The sequence below is a fragment of the Peromyscus californicus genome, unplaced genomic scaffold, assembly GCF_007827085.1.
Source record: "Peromyscus californicus insignis strain IS unplaced genomic scaffold, ASM782708v3 Scaffold_1__1_contigs__length_55948999, whole genome shotgun sequence".
In the NCBI taxonomy this organism is placed as follows: Eukaryota; Metazoa; Chordata; class Mammalia; order Rodentia; family Cricetidae; genus Peromyscus; species Peromyscus californicus.
In genome coordinates, this window is record NW_026294492.1 from 44,638,550 (window position 1) to 44,652,877 (window position 14,328).

A 14,328-nucleotide genomic window follows, 5' to 3' on the forward strand; every position below is an offset into this window, starting at 1 on the left:
CTTAAAAGGATCACACTGGAGTTCCATCCTCAGAACTCAAAAAAGACATGCAGTGGCTCAAATCTGTAATCCTATCACTACTACAGCAGGATTGGAGGAACAGACAGCAGCATCACCCAGAAACTCTTGGTCAGCTAGCCTGAATTACACAGCATGGCAAAATCAAAAGACCTTGCCTTAGCAAGGTGGAAACCGATTCCCAAAGTTGTCCTCTCACCTTCATACACACTGTAGCATGTATTCATATACCCTACAAAGACAATAATAACAGATCAAATCAAATCAATAAATACAAGACAGAATAGAAGTAATGTGAGTTCTATGTATTTGTTATAAATTAGGTCATGCTCTCCCCAGAGGAAATCCAAGGAGGAAAAGTAGTCAGGTGGCCCTGGGGATCCAGCAAAGTAGCCTGGGGCTGTGTCACAGGTATGGCTGGTCCTTGGACAGCTCCCACCTCTTTATTGGAGGAGCAGGCGTCACTGCCTTCTTAGTGGCTGCCACAGCTGAGCTGCAAGAAAAAAAACTCCACTTAGAGAGGGTCTGCAAAGAACACTGGAGAAGGATCTTTTTGTTTATTTGTTGTTGTTTTAATTTTTTTATTGAAAATAAATTTTTCTATGCAATATATTCTGAGCAGTTTTCTCTCTCATCTCCTCCCAGAATCTCTCCACGTCCCCCACCCATCCAACTTCATGCCTTCCCTCTCTCTCTTTATAAAACAAGCTGGCAAATAAAAACAATAAAACCAAACAAAACAAACAAAAAAAAGAAAAACACATGTACACACACAATAACACACATAGAACACAAAATCGGAAACCATAATACATAAGCAAAAGACCTGTAAGGTTACAAAATACCCAAACAAAGCATTTTGAGACAAAATCTCCAAAAATACCACTGTTTGTTTTGTGTTGGCCATCTACTACTGTGCAGGCGGATTGCCCTAAGTGTAGTTCTTATACCCAGTGAGACTCCACTGGAGAAAATTGATTTTTCCTTTGCAAGCAGTTGTCACCTGGAAACAAGTTCTGAGTTAAGAATGGGGTCTCGGGGCTGGAGAGATGGCTCAGAGGTTAAGAGCACTGACTGCTCTTCCAGAGGTCCTGAGTTCAATTCCCAGCAACCACATGGTGGCTCACAACCACTTGTAATGAGATCTGGTGCCCTCTTCTGGCCTGCAGTCATACATGCTGTATACATAATAAATAAATAAATCTTTTAAAAAAAAAAAAAAAAAAAAAAAAAAAGAATGGGGTCTCATATCCAGTTCCCCTCTCAGCGCCTGGACCCCATCAGGCTTGAACCTGTGCAGGCCCTGTGCACTCTGCCACAGTCTCTGTGAGGTCATATGTATGTCAGTCCTGCTGTGTCTGTAAAGCACTGTTTCCTTGATGTTCTGCATGTCCACTGGCTCTTTCAATCTTTCAGCCTTCCCTTCTGCACAGTTCCCTGAGCCCTGGGGGTAAGGGGGGGTAGGGAATTTGATGACAGCATCCCAATTAGGAATGAGTGTTCCACTCAATGGCATTGTCTGGTTGTGGTCTCTGTATTAGCAATGGGGAAGGACCTTAAGCACTGAAGTTACTTGGTCTTTCTAACCCATATTTCCCTCGTTTGTAAGGTGGTCATGCCCACCCCAGTACAAACACACCCACTGAGCTTTCTGGATATGGAGTGCAGAAGGCAGGTATCTCAGAATGCCCAATCCTTCCCCAATGAATACATGCTGGGAGCTGGCATGGGCCATGAGAAGCTTCAGTCAGCCTGCCCTGACACCAGCCCGAACCTAGCCTTGGATAGCTCGAACCCTCCCTTCCTACTTGTACTCCAGTGTGAACAGACTCCAGAGCAGGATGCTGTGTGTTAGGTCCCACAGAAACCTGGGATGGATAGCTGAGGTACCTATTAACATATCATAGCCCACATTAGAGCCAGGCTCCCTGGGCTCCTCTCAGCATTTCTACCCTAAACCTCTCCAGCCCCTGAGCTTCACCTCCCTTCTCCCAGTTTTCCTTTCCTATATAACCCAGCCACTTCCACAAGCACTCTCATGGCTCCACTCTAAGTTCTCCTCTCTTTCCCGGTCTTCTCTCTTCTCTCATGGCCCAGTCTATTCTGGCCATGTTTTGTCTGTACCTTTCCAGATGTCTCTGGTTGAATTCTCACTCATATCTACAATAAAAACCTTCTCCTCAACCATATCTAGGAGCAGTCATGTCCTCATGTTTATTCACTGGGTAATGGTTGTTCACTGTCCTTCCTCAGGTAGTGAGTACCACACAAACACTCAATGGCAGGTGCACACAGGCACAGTACTAGTGACTTAAGGCCAGCCCTTGAGCTGGCAGAGCAGAGTATGAAATGTAAAAAGACAACACTAGCCAGGCGGTGGTGGCGCATGCCTTTAATCCCAGCACTCAGGAGGCAGAGCCAGGCGGATCTCTGTGAGTTCGAGGCCAGCCTGGTCTCCAAAGCGAGTTCCAGGAAAGGTGCAAAGCTACACAGAGAAACCCTGTCTCGAAAAAACAAAAAAAAAAAAAAAAACAAAAAAAACCCAAAAAAAAAAACAAAATAAAAAGACAACACTAACACTTAAGACCAGACTGGGCTACATGGGGGGGGGGGGGGGGGGGGGGGGGGGGGGGGGGGTGCTTAAGTGGCATGCACCTATAGTACTTAAAAAAAAAAAAAAAAAAAAATCTAAAGCAAGCAACTAGATCCCCTGAGTCCAAGATTTTAAGGACAGCCAAGGCAAAATAGTAATGTATGTCATTACTATCTAGCTCTTAAAAATATAAAGACAGGGCTGGGCATGGAGACACATACTATGATGGCTATTCTTGGTTGTCAACTTGACTATAATCTGGAATTAACTAAATCCAAAATGACTGAGCACACCTGTGAGGGATTATTCTAAATTAAATCATTTCAAGTGGGAAGACCCACTTCTAACCTGAATCTTTGAGGTAGGAAGATAAACCTTTAATCCAGATCTTTTGGGTGGGATAAGCCACCTTTAATCTGGACCACACCTTCTGCTGGCAGCCTATATAAGGACATGGAAGAAGGAAACTAACTCTCTCTCTCTCTCTCTCCCCTCTCCCTCCCCCTCCCCCTCCCCCTCCCTCTCCCTCTTTCTCCCCCCCTCCCTCCTCCTCTTCCCTCCTCTCCTCTCTCTCCTTCCCCCCTCCCCCCCCTCCCACCCCCCTCTCTCTCTCTCTCTTCCTGCCTGCCTGCTTGCTTGCTTGCTCTCTCATTAGGAAGTCTGGCATTAGAGCCTACTTTGGGATTCCAGCCTATACTGAAGACAGCTGAGACATCCAGCCTCATGGACTGAACAACTACAGTGTTTATCTAGCATACCAAAAGCCCTGGGTTCAACCCCGAGCATCACAAAAACCAAGTGTGACAGCACATCCCTGTCAGTACTTAGGAGTTGGAGGTAAAGGAATTATGAGTTAAGTTCTCATTACATAGTAAATAGAAAGTCAACTCTGTCTCAAAAAATAAAATAAAATAATAAACAGGCTGATGGCTGGGGAGATAGCTTAGTGGGTAAAAGTGCTTGCTATGCAAGCCTGACAAACTAAATTTGATCCCTAGGACCCACATAAAAAGCTGTACATGGTGGTGTGCATCTGTAACCCCAACACTCCTACAAAGAGATAGGAGGCAGAGCCAGCTCATGGGCCAAACAGCCTTTAGCACACAGCACAGCAAGAGAAACAAACAAAACCTTGCCTGAACAAGGTAAAAAGAGAACCAACTCCCAAAAACTGTGCTCTGACCTCCACACACTCTGTAATATGCACACCTATTCATTCTATCTCTATCACTGTCTCCTCTCTTCTCCTCCCCCTCATACACATACACACACACACAAAATAAACGTTTTCTGTTTGGTTTTTTTGTTTGTTTTGTTTTGTTTTGTTTTGTTTTTTGAGACAGGGTTTCTCTGTGTAGCCCTGGCTGTCCTGGAACTTGCTCTGTAGACCAGGTTAGACTCAAACTCACAAAGATCTGCCTGCATCTGCCTCCTGAGTGCTGGGATTAAAAGCATGCATCACCACAACTGGCAAACTTTTTTTTTAATGTAGGGCTGGAGAGATGGCTCAGCAGTAATCCAGCTTGCTATCCTTACAGAGGACCCAAGTTCAATTCCCAACACACACACACACACACACACACACATCAGATGGCTCACAAGAACCTGTAACTCTGAAGGGAGATCTAATGCCTCTGGTCTCCAAGGGTACATGCACTCACAGACCTATACACATGTAATTAAAAATAAATCTTCGGGCTAGAGAGATGGCTCAGCATGGGCTGTTCTTCCAGAAGACCCAGGTTCAGTTTTCAGCACTCACATGGCAGCTCACAACTGACTGTAATTCCATTCCAGTTCCAGGAGACCAGATGCCCTCTTTTGACCTCTGCAGTTGCCAGGTATGTATGTAATGCAAAGACCTTTTTGCAGGCAAAACATCCATATACATAAAATAAAAGTAAATTTTTTTTTTAAAGTAATCTTAATTTTTTTGTTTTTCCAGACAGGATTTCTCTGTGTAGGCCTGGCTGTTCTGGAACTTGCCCTCTAGACCAGGCTGGCCTAGAACTCAAGAGATCGCCTATCTCTGCCTCTCAAGTGCTGGGATTAAAAGCATGTGCCACCATAACCAGTAAAAAAAAAAAAACCTTGAATAAAGAGAAAAGGCTGCGGAGTACCCTAGGACCTCACAGTAAATTGGCTGTTATGGCCTAGGCTATTGAACTCTCTGGGTATCAATTCTGTTCTGCAAGAGTTATCAGGAATCAAGTATGGTATGAACTCTATTCATCAGCTCATTAAGGAAAAGCTATGGTCAAGAGACAAAAGTACAACAAACATACTTTATCTTTAATTGGCTTTTCTTTGTGACCAATTCTTGGTCAGTCTCTCATTCCGTGTGTGCATGCTTTTATGTGTGCCTGTGTCAATGTGTGTGTGTGTGCGCGCACAAACACGGAAGTCAGAGGAAAACCTCAAGTGTCATTCATCAAGCAACATCCACCCTTTCCTTGAGCCAGGAACTCTGTTTGGTCTGAAATTCTCCTAGGCTCGGTGGCCAGCAGGCTCAGGGATCTCCCTATCTCTGCCACCACAATGCTGAGATTACAAATGTACATCTTTTAATCAGCTTTTTTTCCCCATATATTCTGGGGATCAAAACCACGTTCTGCAAGAACTTCACCAACTGAGCAATCACCTCAGCATCTTTTTTGTAAAAAAAATAACATGTAAGGAGTGTGGGGAAGGGTGCTGTATGTGAGGACATAACACTTATGGAATCCAGTAGCTGGAGTTACAGGTTGTAAGCCCATCTACACAGGTGTCTGAGAACAGAACTCTGTTCCTCTGCAAGAGCATTACACAATCTTAACCACTGGGCCATCTCTCCAGCCCTTTTTTACTGGGTCTGTTGGTTTGTTTGCTTGCTTATTTGCTTGCTTACTTGCTTGTTTGTTTGAGACAGGGTCTTACTATGTACACCAGGCTGGCCTCCAACTTGTAGCCATCCTCAAGCTCTGCCTTTTGAGTACTGGGATGCAAGATGTGTGCCACTGCATCTGGCCTCAGCATCTCATTCTATTTTTTTTCTATGTGTATGTGTATGACTACATGTATGGGTAATTTTCCTGTGTGTGTGTGTGTGTGTGTGTGTGTGTGTGTCTGTCTGTACCACTTGCATGTTTGGTACCTGCAGAGCCAGAAAAGGGCATCATATCCCCTGGAACTGGAGTTTAGGAAAGTTATGAGCTGCCATGGGAACCCTACCATGTTCTCTGCAAGATCAACAAGTGCTCTTAAATGCTGCATTATCACCAGCCCTTTCGCCTCATTCTATAAAACAAAACAAAAATTGATAAATAGAGAAGAGATTGGCTTTATAGACACAAAAGAGCTGAAGGAAACAGAAGCCAAACAAAAAGATTGGTCAGTTCAAAGTTACCTTCCTTACAAAGGCTAAACTAGCGGGGACTTCTTTATCATGCCAACTAAAACTGGTTTGTCAGGGAACTGACTGTGATCTTTCACCTGATTTCTCAGAAGGCTGGATAAACAACTAAGCTTCACATAAGTGTCTGTTCTGTCTTGGTCTACTGGACCTAGTACAGAAACTCATTCCAGACTATGGACTCCTATGAAACTCGTGTAATACTACCATCATCCTCATTTAATATAAGGCACCTGAGGACAGGAACCAAATACAGTTTTTTCTCTTGGGTTCCTTTGGGGTTCTTTTAGCATCATCATTATTTTTGGATTAATTTATTGGGGCTAAGGGCATACCATAGCACATATGTATAAGTCAGAAGACAATTTGCAGGTCTCTGCTTCCAGCACATGGATCCAGGGGATCAATCTCAGGTCATCAAGTTTGGCAGCAAGTTCCTTACCCACTTAGCCATATTACCTGCCCCAACTTGTTTTAAGACTGCCCCTCACTATAATCACCTGGAACTTGCAAGCTTCCTGCCTCAGCCTATCTTCACCTTCCCAACACTGGAATTATAAATGTACTACCAGGCCTGGCTTTTTTAAATGTGAGTTCTGGGGATCAAACTCAGGTCTCTGTACTTAAAAGGCAAGTAGCTTACTAAGTGAGCTATATTCTCAGCCCTGGCCTGAACTCTTGATTCTCTTGCCGCAGCCTCCTGTCCAACCACACCTAGCTGATAAAATGGGATTGTGGAAAGCACCCTTCCACCTGCAGGGAAGGAAAGGCTGATGGCAGAAGGGACTGTTGCGGAGTTCTGGGCAGGGAACATTGAGGGTCCTCACCTCTCAACTGTCTTGCCCGACACTAGGGCCTTCTGTGAAGACATGATGATTGAAGGAGGAACAACTTCCCGACGGCCATCACGCGTGCAGTAGTAATTGTTGGACAGCTTGTGACTGGGGCCCACAGGGAGCTTAGGAGGTGGCTGGGTCCTGAGGAAAAAGATGTTGGTATTGAAACAAACCTACAGAAGCTCTCACTGCCACAACTCATTTACAATACTAAGGATCAGGAGCTACAAAGAGAGCTGTAGGCCAGAGGCATGCCTTAGTACACTATCACACTATATGCCTAGGTCTGGGACCAGAAAGCAAGTAGTAGACACTTATCTATATTAAAAAAAGTCTTCAAAGCCAGGCTGAGGAAGTATGCTCCAGCCTAGTTACCCTAAGTCACTATAAAGGACCCTTCCTGAAGTTCCCAAGACAAGGAGAAACCTAGACAGGATCCTATCCCCAACCCAAAGCTAAGCTTAGCAGCAGCCTTCCCTCCACCTAAATGTGTTCAGGAAATCAGGCTAGAATGCCAAGCTGTGACCACCCCTTATCCAGCAATTACAGTCCATAACACTGAGTCACTGCCCCAGATTACCCGACTGAAGTGGCTTCCCTCAGCTCCCACCCCCCAAAGGCCAGGTTATGGAACTTGTGAGTTCCCTATTATCTCAGGAACCCTTTGAAGAGCCCTGCTGGAATAAAGGCTTACTACTCAAAGAACACCTTGCCCTGGGAACCTGTCCAACTCTCTGTACTTCCTGCTACTGTATGGTCTGCTGCCAAAATTCCCTGTAGAGGGAAGTGGAAGAGTTATGTGGAACAAAGCTCAGTCCAGTCTTGGGTTAAACTCTGGGTTTACCAAGAAATCTAAAGCCGTGAAAGGAAACACTAAGCTTCAAACAAAAGAGGAATTGCCTGGGACAGAGTGGATGACAGTAAAAAGTTTAGGGATTTATTTGTTTATTTGGCCACACTGTCAAACAACATTTTCTCTGGCAATTTTAAGTTTTCAAAAATTTGAAAGCCATTTTATTTCTTTTTTTTTTTTTTTTTTTTTGGTTTTTTCGAGACAGGGTTTCTCTGTGTAGCTCTGCGCCTTTCCTGGAACTCGCTTTGGAGACCAGGCTGGCCTTGAACTCACAGAGATCCGCCTGGCTCTGCCTCCCGAGTGCTGGGATTAAAGGCGTGCACCACCACCGCCCGGCGCATTTTATTTCTTAAATAAAAAATATGTCAGTGTTCTTGAGAGGTAGAAGAAAATCAGTTCAAGGTCATGCTAAGCAACATGAATTCCAAGTCAGCACAGGCTACATGAGACTGTCTCAAAAATACAAAAAACAAGAACTAGAGAGTGGCTCAGCCGTTAAGAGTGACTGTTATACAATCATAAGGAACAGAGTGCAGATCCCAGCACACACATAACAAGCAGAGCCTTCTCCTGGCCTCTGCATGCACACATGCACATCTCCATTTACATGCCCGGACACATATACACATAAATAAATAAAATACTTTTTAAATTTTATGTTTTGTTTTGTTTTTTTCTTAAGATAGGGTTTCTGGCTGTCCTGAAATTCTATGTAGACCAAGACTGCTGGCATCAAATTCTGATCCACCGGATCTGTGTCCCAGCCCTAGGATTAAAGGTCTGCACCACTACACCTAGCTTAAAATTTCCTAAGATTAGCCTGGAGTGGTGGCACACGCCTTTTATCCCAGTACTTAGGAGGCAGAGGAGGGCAGATCTTTGAGTTCAAGACCATACTAGTCTACAAAGCAAGTTCCAGGAGAGCCAAGGATATACAGAGAAACCCTGTCTCAAAGGAAAAAAAAAACAACTTTTTTTGTTTGTTTTTCAAGATAGGGTTTCTCTGTGTGACAGTCCTAGCTATCCTGGAACTCACTATGTAGACCAGGGAGGCCTTGAACTCAGAGATCTGCCTGCCTCTGCCTCCTGAGTGCTGAATTAAAGGCATGCACCACCACTGCCCAGCCCAAAAAAAATTCTTTTTTTTTTATTTTTTTTATTTTTTATTATTTTTATTTTTTTTTAAGATTTATTTATTTTTAATATGTGTACAGTGTTCTGCCTGCAGGCCAGAAGAGGGCGCCAGATCTCATTACAGATGGTTGTGGGCCACCATGTGGTTGCTGGGAATTGAACTCAGGACCTCTGGAAGAGCAGCCAGTGTTCTTAACCTCTGAAGCATCTCTCCAGCCCCCCCAAAAAATTCTTAAAATTACAAAAGTAGAAAAGACAGGATAAAATGAGAAGCATAGCTGGACACTGGGTACACCACTGTAGTTTCAGTACTCAAAAGACCAAAGTAGGAGGGAGGTCCAGACCTGAAGAACAGCCTGGCCAAATAATAAGTTCCAGGAAAGCCTAAGCTACACAGCGATACCTTGTCTTTTGAAGAAAACAATGGGGGCTGGAGTCATGGCACAGTGGTTAGTACTTGTTCATGCAGAAGACCCAATACTCATATAGTGGCTCACAACCATTCGAAACTCTAATTCCAAGGGATCCAACGCCTTCTAGCCTCCAGGATATTGCATGCATGTGGTGCACAGCCATACATACACACAAAACACCCAAACACAAAATAATAAAATAAAAAAATTTTTTAAAAAGGAAAACAAGCCAGGCAGTGGTGGCGCATGCCTTTAATCCCAACACTCGAGAGGCAGAGGCAGGCAGATCTCTGTGAGTTAGAAGCCAGCCTGGACTAGAGAGTGAGTTCCAGGAAGGGCTTCAAAGCTACACAGAGAAACCCTGTCTCAAAAAACAAACAAACAAATAAGAGAAAAACAAAGTAATGGCCAACAAGATGGCTCATTGGGCAAAAGTGCTTGCCACCAAGCCTGACTACCTAAATTCAATCTCCAGGACTCAAATGGCAGAGAAAGAAGAACTACTCCCACAAGTTTTCCTCTGACCTACACACAAACACAAACACACACACACAAATGCAGTAATTTTAAAAAGAAAAAAATGACAATTATAAAGTTCTAAAAGGACAAACAATATGTGAAACTTAGAATTTGCCTGAAAAACGTATATGCTAAGCCATAGCTTTCATCATCTGTACACAGCAAAGTAAAAAATAACCAGTCATCTAATGCCAAGAGCCACATGAGTCACTAGAGGGCGCCCTCATCCTAAAGAAGCTGCTAGTTCTTGGCCTGTAAGCCCAGTACCTCAGTGCAACCTGTTGAACCATCTCCCCTAGAGGATCTCATTGAGTTCAAGGGCAACCTGATAAGAGTGATCCAAGCCCAATCAGGAATACAGTGTAAGACTCTGCCTCTGGACAAGCGTTGTAACACATGCCCAGTCAACCCAGCACATGGCAGGCAGATCAGAGTGAAAGACCAGCTCAGGCAAACTATATATAAAGACCTGTCTCAATAAAATATAAATAAGCTGGGTGGTAGTGGCACATGCCTTTAATCCCAGTACTGGGAGGCAGAGGCAGGAGGATCTCTGTGAGTTCGAGGCCAGTCTGGGCTACAGAGTGAGTTCCAGGAAAGGCGCAAAGCTACACAGAAAAACCCTGTCTCGAAAAGCCTGTGTGTGTGTGTGTGTGTGTGTGTGTGTGTGTGTGTATGTGTGTATGTGTGTGTATGTATATATGTATATATGTGTGTATATGTGTATATATATGTGTGTATATATGTATATATATGTGTATGTATAATTATATATGTGTGTATGTATGTACGTACATGCTGTATTTATTTCTCTGCAATGTTTCTCCCTCCTAGACAACATTCACATAAGAAGTAAGGATAGGAAGCTGTTGAGATGGCTCACTGTTGCTCTTGCAGAGAACCAGGATTTGATTCCCACATGGTAGCTCACAACCATCTGTATAACTCTAGCTCCAGGAGATCTCATGCTATCTTCTGAACTCCACAGGCACCAGGCACACACATGATACATATAAACTCATGCAGGCACAACACTTACACATGTAAAAATAAATCTAAAAATATTTTTAAGAAAAAAAGATAAGTATAAGAATTTAAGGCATAGTTAAATTTAAGTGATTAACATTCATGAAGCTGTCCCCAGCACCACATAAACCTGGTACGGTGGTACACTCCTGGAATCCCCGCACTTGAAGCAGAATCATGAGTGTGAGGGCATACTCTGGGCTACATGACAAATTTGGGGCCAGGTTGGGTGCTCTGTTTCAGATGCTCCCCTTGGCTTCTGCTGAGTTTTCACAGAGGAGCTCATTCTAAACCCAGCAAAAGCCAAGAGGTTGTTTTTTCATTTGTTTTTCAGTCTCTCACTATGTAGCCCTGGTTGGCCTGGAACTCACCACGTAAATCAAGTAGGCCTTGAATTCACAGTAATCAGCCTGCCTCTGTCTCCTGAGTGCTGAGAGTAAAGGTTATACCACTATGACTAGCCTCAGATTTAGGGTTGGTGGAAGAACGGCAAGATGAGTTCGGGGGGGGGGGGGGGGGGGGGGGGGGGGGGGGGGGGGGGGGGGGGGGGGGGGGGGCAGCAAGCAAAGCCTGCTCACCGCTTGGCGATCTCCTGATAGCGCAGCTGCAGCTTCGCCTGCAGGTCTTGCTGTGGGAGGAGGAGAGAAGAGGTCAGACTGTTGGGAACCCCAGGATTGGGTTAGTGAACAGGTGTGGTCAGTCAAGATATGGATATAGGCCCTGCAAATGAAGAAAGCTGGGACAGTGGCTTACAGAACATTATCAAGTTTTTGAGCCTTTCCAAGACCTAACTTTAAAAGCCTCCCTCTTTTCCTTCTCCCTTTATCTTCTTTAGATATGGGTCAATATACTAAACAAGCTTGCCCTAACATTATGGAAATTCTCACTTTCTCTGAAGAGCCACACACCTTAACATTTGCTTGCTGACCTGCTGTGCTGAATATGCCTTTCTTGGACCCAAACATAAAGGGCATGGCTACCTCTCTTCCTCTTGTACATCTCCAACCAGGAGCTGCCGAAATCTACAACTTCCCTGACCTTTAGTTTTCTTGCGAAACCTAAATACTCTTCCTCGACTTTCCAAAACAAGAGAAAACTACGGCCATCAGATTCAAAGCTACGATACGGGGACTAGGGAACTCCGGGACTGAGTGGGACTTGGGAGACAAGTGAGGCGGGGAGAGAAGGGCGGGAGAGGAGGAGGGGCAGGAAGCTAAAGCTAGGCTATCTAAAGCCGAGGTATGGGGACAAGGGAATCCCGGAAACCCGACCAGATAACACTTAGGACCTTGAGTCCCGGACTAATGGAGTCACAAATTGAGGGATCCTGGACTCCCCCAATGAACTAATGAGATGTGAAAGCGGTAGAAGATTCGGAGGAACACAGAACCTAAATCCTTCCCTACCACAATCGGACCGGAACACTCACCCCAGACGCCCAGTTCCGCAGCTGCTGGATGACGCGAGTAGCGGAAGCCATTTTTCTTCCGCTCCGAAGGACGCTGGTGACGACTCTGCCCCCGCAGACTGCTGGGTAGCGCGAGCGCTCTCGCGAGAACGGGAGTAGAGCGTGGTCGAGAGCGTGCTATAAAAGCGCTTCCCTGCTCACGTGACTCCTCTCCGACAGATCGCCGCCATCATGGACACGAGTCGCGTGCAACCCATCAAGCTAGCTAGGGTGAGGTGACTGCACGTGTTTAGAAGCCTGGATAAAGGAGAAGAAAGCTGGGTCTGTCGGGTCTAACTGTCCCTTCTTTCCTGCAGGTAACCAAAGTGCTGGGCAGGACCGGCTCGCAGGGACAGTGCACGCAGGTGAGCGGGTGGGGACACCCCGACTACTTCCTGGGCTCTGAGCCCTCCTAAATATTCAGTTTACTGCTGGATTTGGTGGCCTTTAATCCTGACTGCTAGGCTTACTGAGGATAGGACTTAGTAGCCAACATGAATACCTTGAGACAGTTCGAACGTTTTATTTTTAAAAAGGTGGAGTGGGCTGGAGCTGTGTGTCGGTAGTAGACTTGCTTGACATACGCAGAACCCAAAGACTGGATACTGCACTCATACTAAAATCTCAGGTGCTAGCCCACGCCAGTAATTCAAGAAACCTAAGACAGGCAGATACCTGGGAGGTTCAGGCAGGCTTAGGCTACAGAATGAGTGAGATCTAGTCCTGAAGAAAGCTGACACTTGCCTAGCATGCAGGACTTTGAGTCCCCTGCACCACATAAAGCAAGAATTGTGGGTATGGAGACCAGCCTGGGCTAGAGATGCCTTGACTACTCTCCTGGAGGGAAAAAATAATCTGGTTTATACCCAGGTCTCCTATCATAGGTTACTGAAAAGACTGAGGTAGGAAAATTCCTCAGCCTGGCCTAGTCTTAAGCGGGAGGCCCAAAGATAGAAGCCTAAACACTGGAGGTGGGGAAGAGGTATTTTGGGGTGGTGGAGTAATTCCAGAAGGATCAGGAATTCAAGGTTAAGCCTGGGCTACAGGGTAAGACCCTGCCTTGGCTTGGGTCTCTTTGATCTCAGCACAGAGGAAGGCTGAGTTAAAGGCTAGCCAGGGCTACAGAGTGAGACCCTGACTTTAAAAAAAAAAATTACGCCAGGCCTTTAGTCCCAGCATGAGATATGCGAGACCTTATTTTTGTAGAAGAAAAAGACACACCCCTTTTGTGCTCTGGGTTACCCAGGATCTCACAGACCTTCCAGCAATTTGGTTATGCAGCTTTTTTTTTTTTAAAGGTTCTAATGTACACCCTTTAATTGTCCCAGGTTCTTGGTGGTGGGGGATTTGTTTCCACTTTATATGTCTACCACTTGATAATGTCCAGAGATTAGAAGAGGGGGTTCAGATTTCCCCTGGAGCTGGACTTAACAGGCCAGTAGCAAGCTGTGGGTGCTGGGAAATGAAGCCAGATTCTCTGAAAGATCAAAAAGCTCATAACTGCTGAGCCATCTCACCAGCCCCTACCCCAAGCTCTATTGTTCTCTGGATCCATATCACCTTTCCACCCCACTAGTAAGTAGCAGCACTTAATTCTTCTAATGGGTCCATAGGTGCGCGTGGAATTTATGGATGACACCAGCCGCTCTATCATCCGAAACGTCAAAGGCCCTGTTCGAGAGGGTGATGTGCTCACCCTATTGGAATCAGAGAGAGAGGCTCGGAGGTTGCGCTGACCTTGCTGCTGGTGGGTATATGGCAACCCTTGGGAAGAACTGCCACTTGCTGGGAGTGAAAAAACGTTCTCTATTTAATACTTGGGTCTGTTCACAGGATCCTGGATATCCAACACTTGGCCCATGATGACCTGCAACTATTAAATAAAGCATTTGTATTGTTTTAACTCGTCTGGTTAGGGCTTTTGTTTTTTTTCCTCTTGTAGCCTAGGCTGGTCTGGAACTTAGAATCCTTCTAATAAGGTTTCTCAGGGTAGTGTCTTTGCTTTATAGCCCCAGTGATCACTTCACTCTGAAAACCCTTTCATAGGTATATCTTGCACATGGGATAGAGTGTATGTGTCCCTACCACTGCCACCCAC

At 45.2% G+C, this 14,328-nt stretch overlaps 2 protein-coding genes across 2 annotated transcripts; one reads left to right on the forward strand and one right to left on the reverse strand.

The window, feature by feature from the left end:
• Positions 1-302: 302 nt before the first annotated feature.
• Ndufa7 (NADH:ubiquinone oxidoreductase subunit A7) lies at positions 303-12,337 on the reverse strand. The gene is made up of 4 exons (XM_052746613.1): positions 12,213-12,337; positions 11,362-11,411; positions 6,830-6,979; positions 303-511 (listed from the first exon to the last, which is right to left on the reverse strand). The coding sequence occupies exons 1-4, from the start codon at positions 12,261-12,263 to the stop codon at positions 424-426; spliced, it is 339 nt and encodes a 112-aa protein (XP_052602573.1). The 5' UTR covers positions 12,264-12,337; the 3' UTR covers positions 303-423.
• Rps28 (ribosomal protein S28) lies at positions 12,324-14,133 on the forward strand. The gene is made up of 4 exons (XM_052746614.1): positions 12,324-12,461; positions 12,548-12,595; positions 13,844-13,977; positions 14,064-14,133. The coding sequence occupies exons 1-3, from the start codon at positions 12,423-12,425 to the stop codon at positions 13,964-13,966; spliced, it is 210 nt and encodes a 69-aa protein (XP_052602574.1). The 5' UTR covers positions 12,324-12,422; the 3' UTR covers positions 13,967-13,977; positions 14,064-14,133.
• The last annotated feature ends 195 nt before the right edge of the window (positions 14,134-14,328 follow it).

Bases quoted from the DNA above. Each gene is read 5' to 3' on its own strand.
- Ndufa7 (XM_052746613.1), bottom strand. From the start codon at position 12,263: ATGGCTTCCGCTACTCGCGTCATCCAGCAGCTGCGGAACTGGGCGTCT. The intron at 11,412-12,212 runs GTGAGTGTTCCG...CTCCTCCCACAG, and splicing joins TGCGGAACTGGGCGTCTGGG to CAAGACCTGCAGGCGAAGCT. The intron at 512-6,829 runs GTGAGGACCCTC...TTTTTCTTGCAG, and splicing joins TCGGGCAAGACAGTTGAGAG to CTCAGCTGTGGCAGCCACTA.
- Rps28 (XM_052746614.1), top strand. From the start codon at position 12,423: ATGGACACGAGTCGCGTGCAACCCATCAAGCTAGCTAGG. The intron at 12,462-12,547 runs GTGAGGTGACTG...TCTTTCCTGCAG, and splicing joins AACCCATCAAGCTAGCTAGG to GTAACCAAAGTGCTGGGCAG. The intron at 12,596-13,843 runs GTGAGCGGGTGG...ATGGGTCCATAG, and splicing joins CGCAGGGACAGTGCACGCAG to GTGCGCGTGGAATTTATGGA.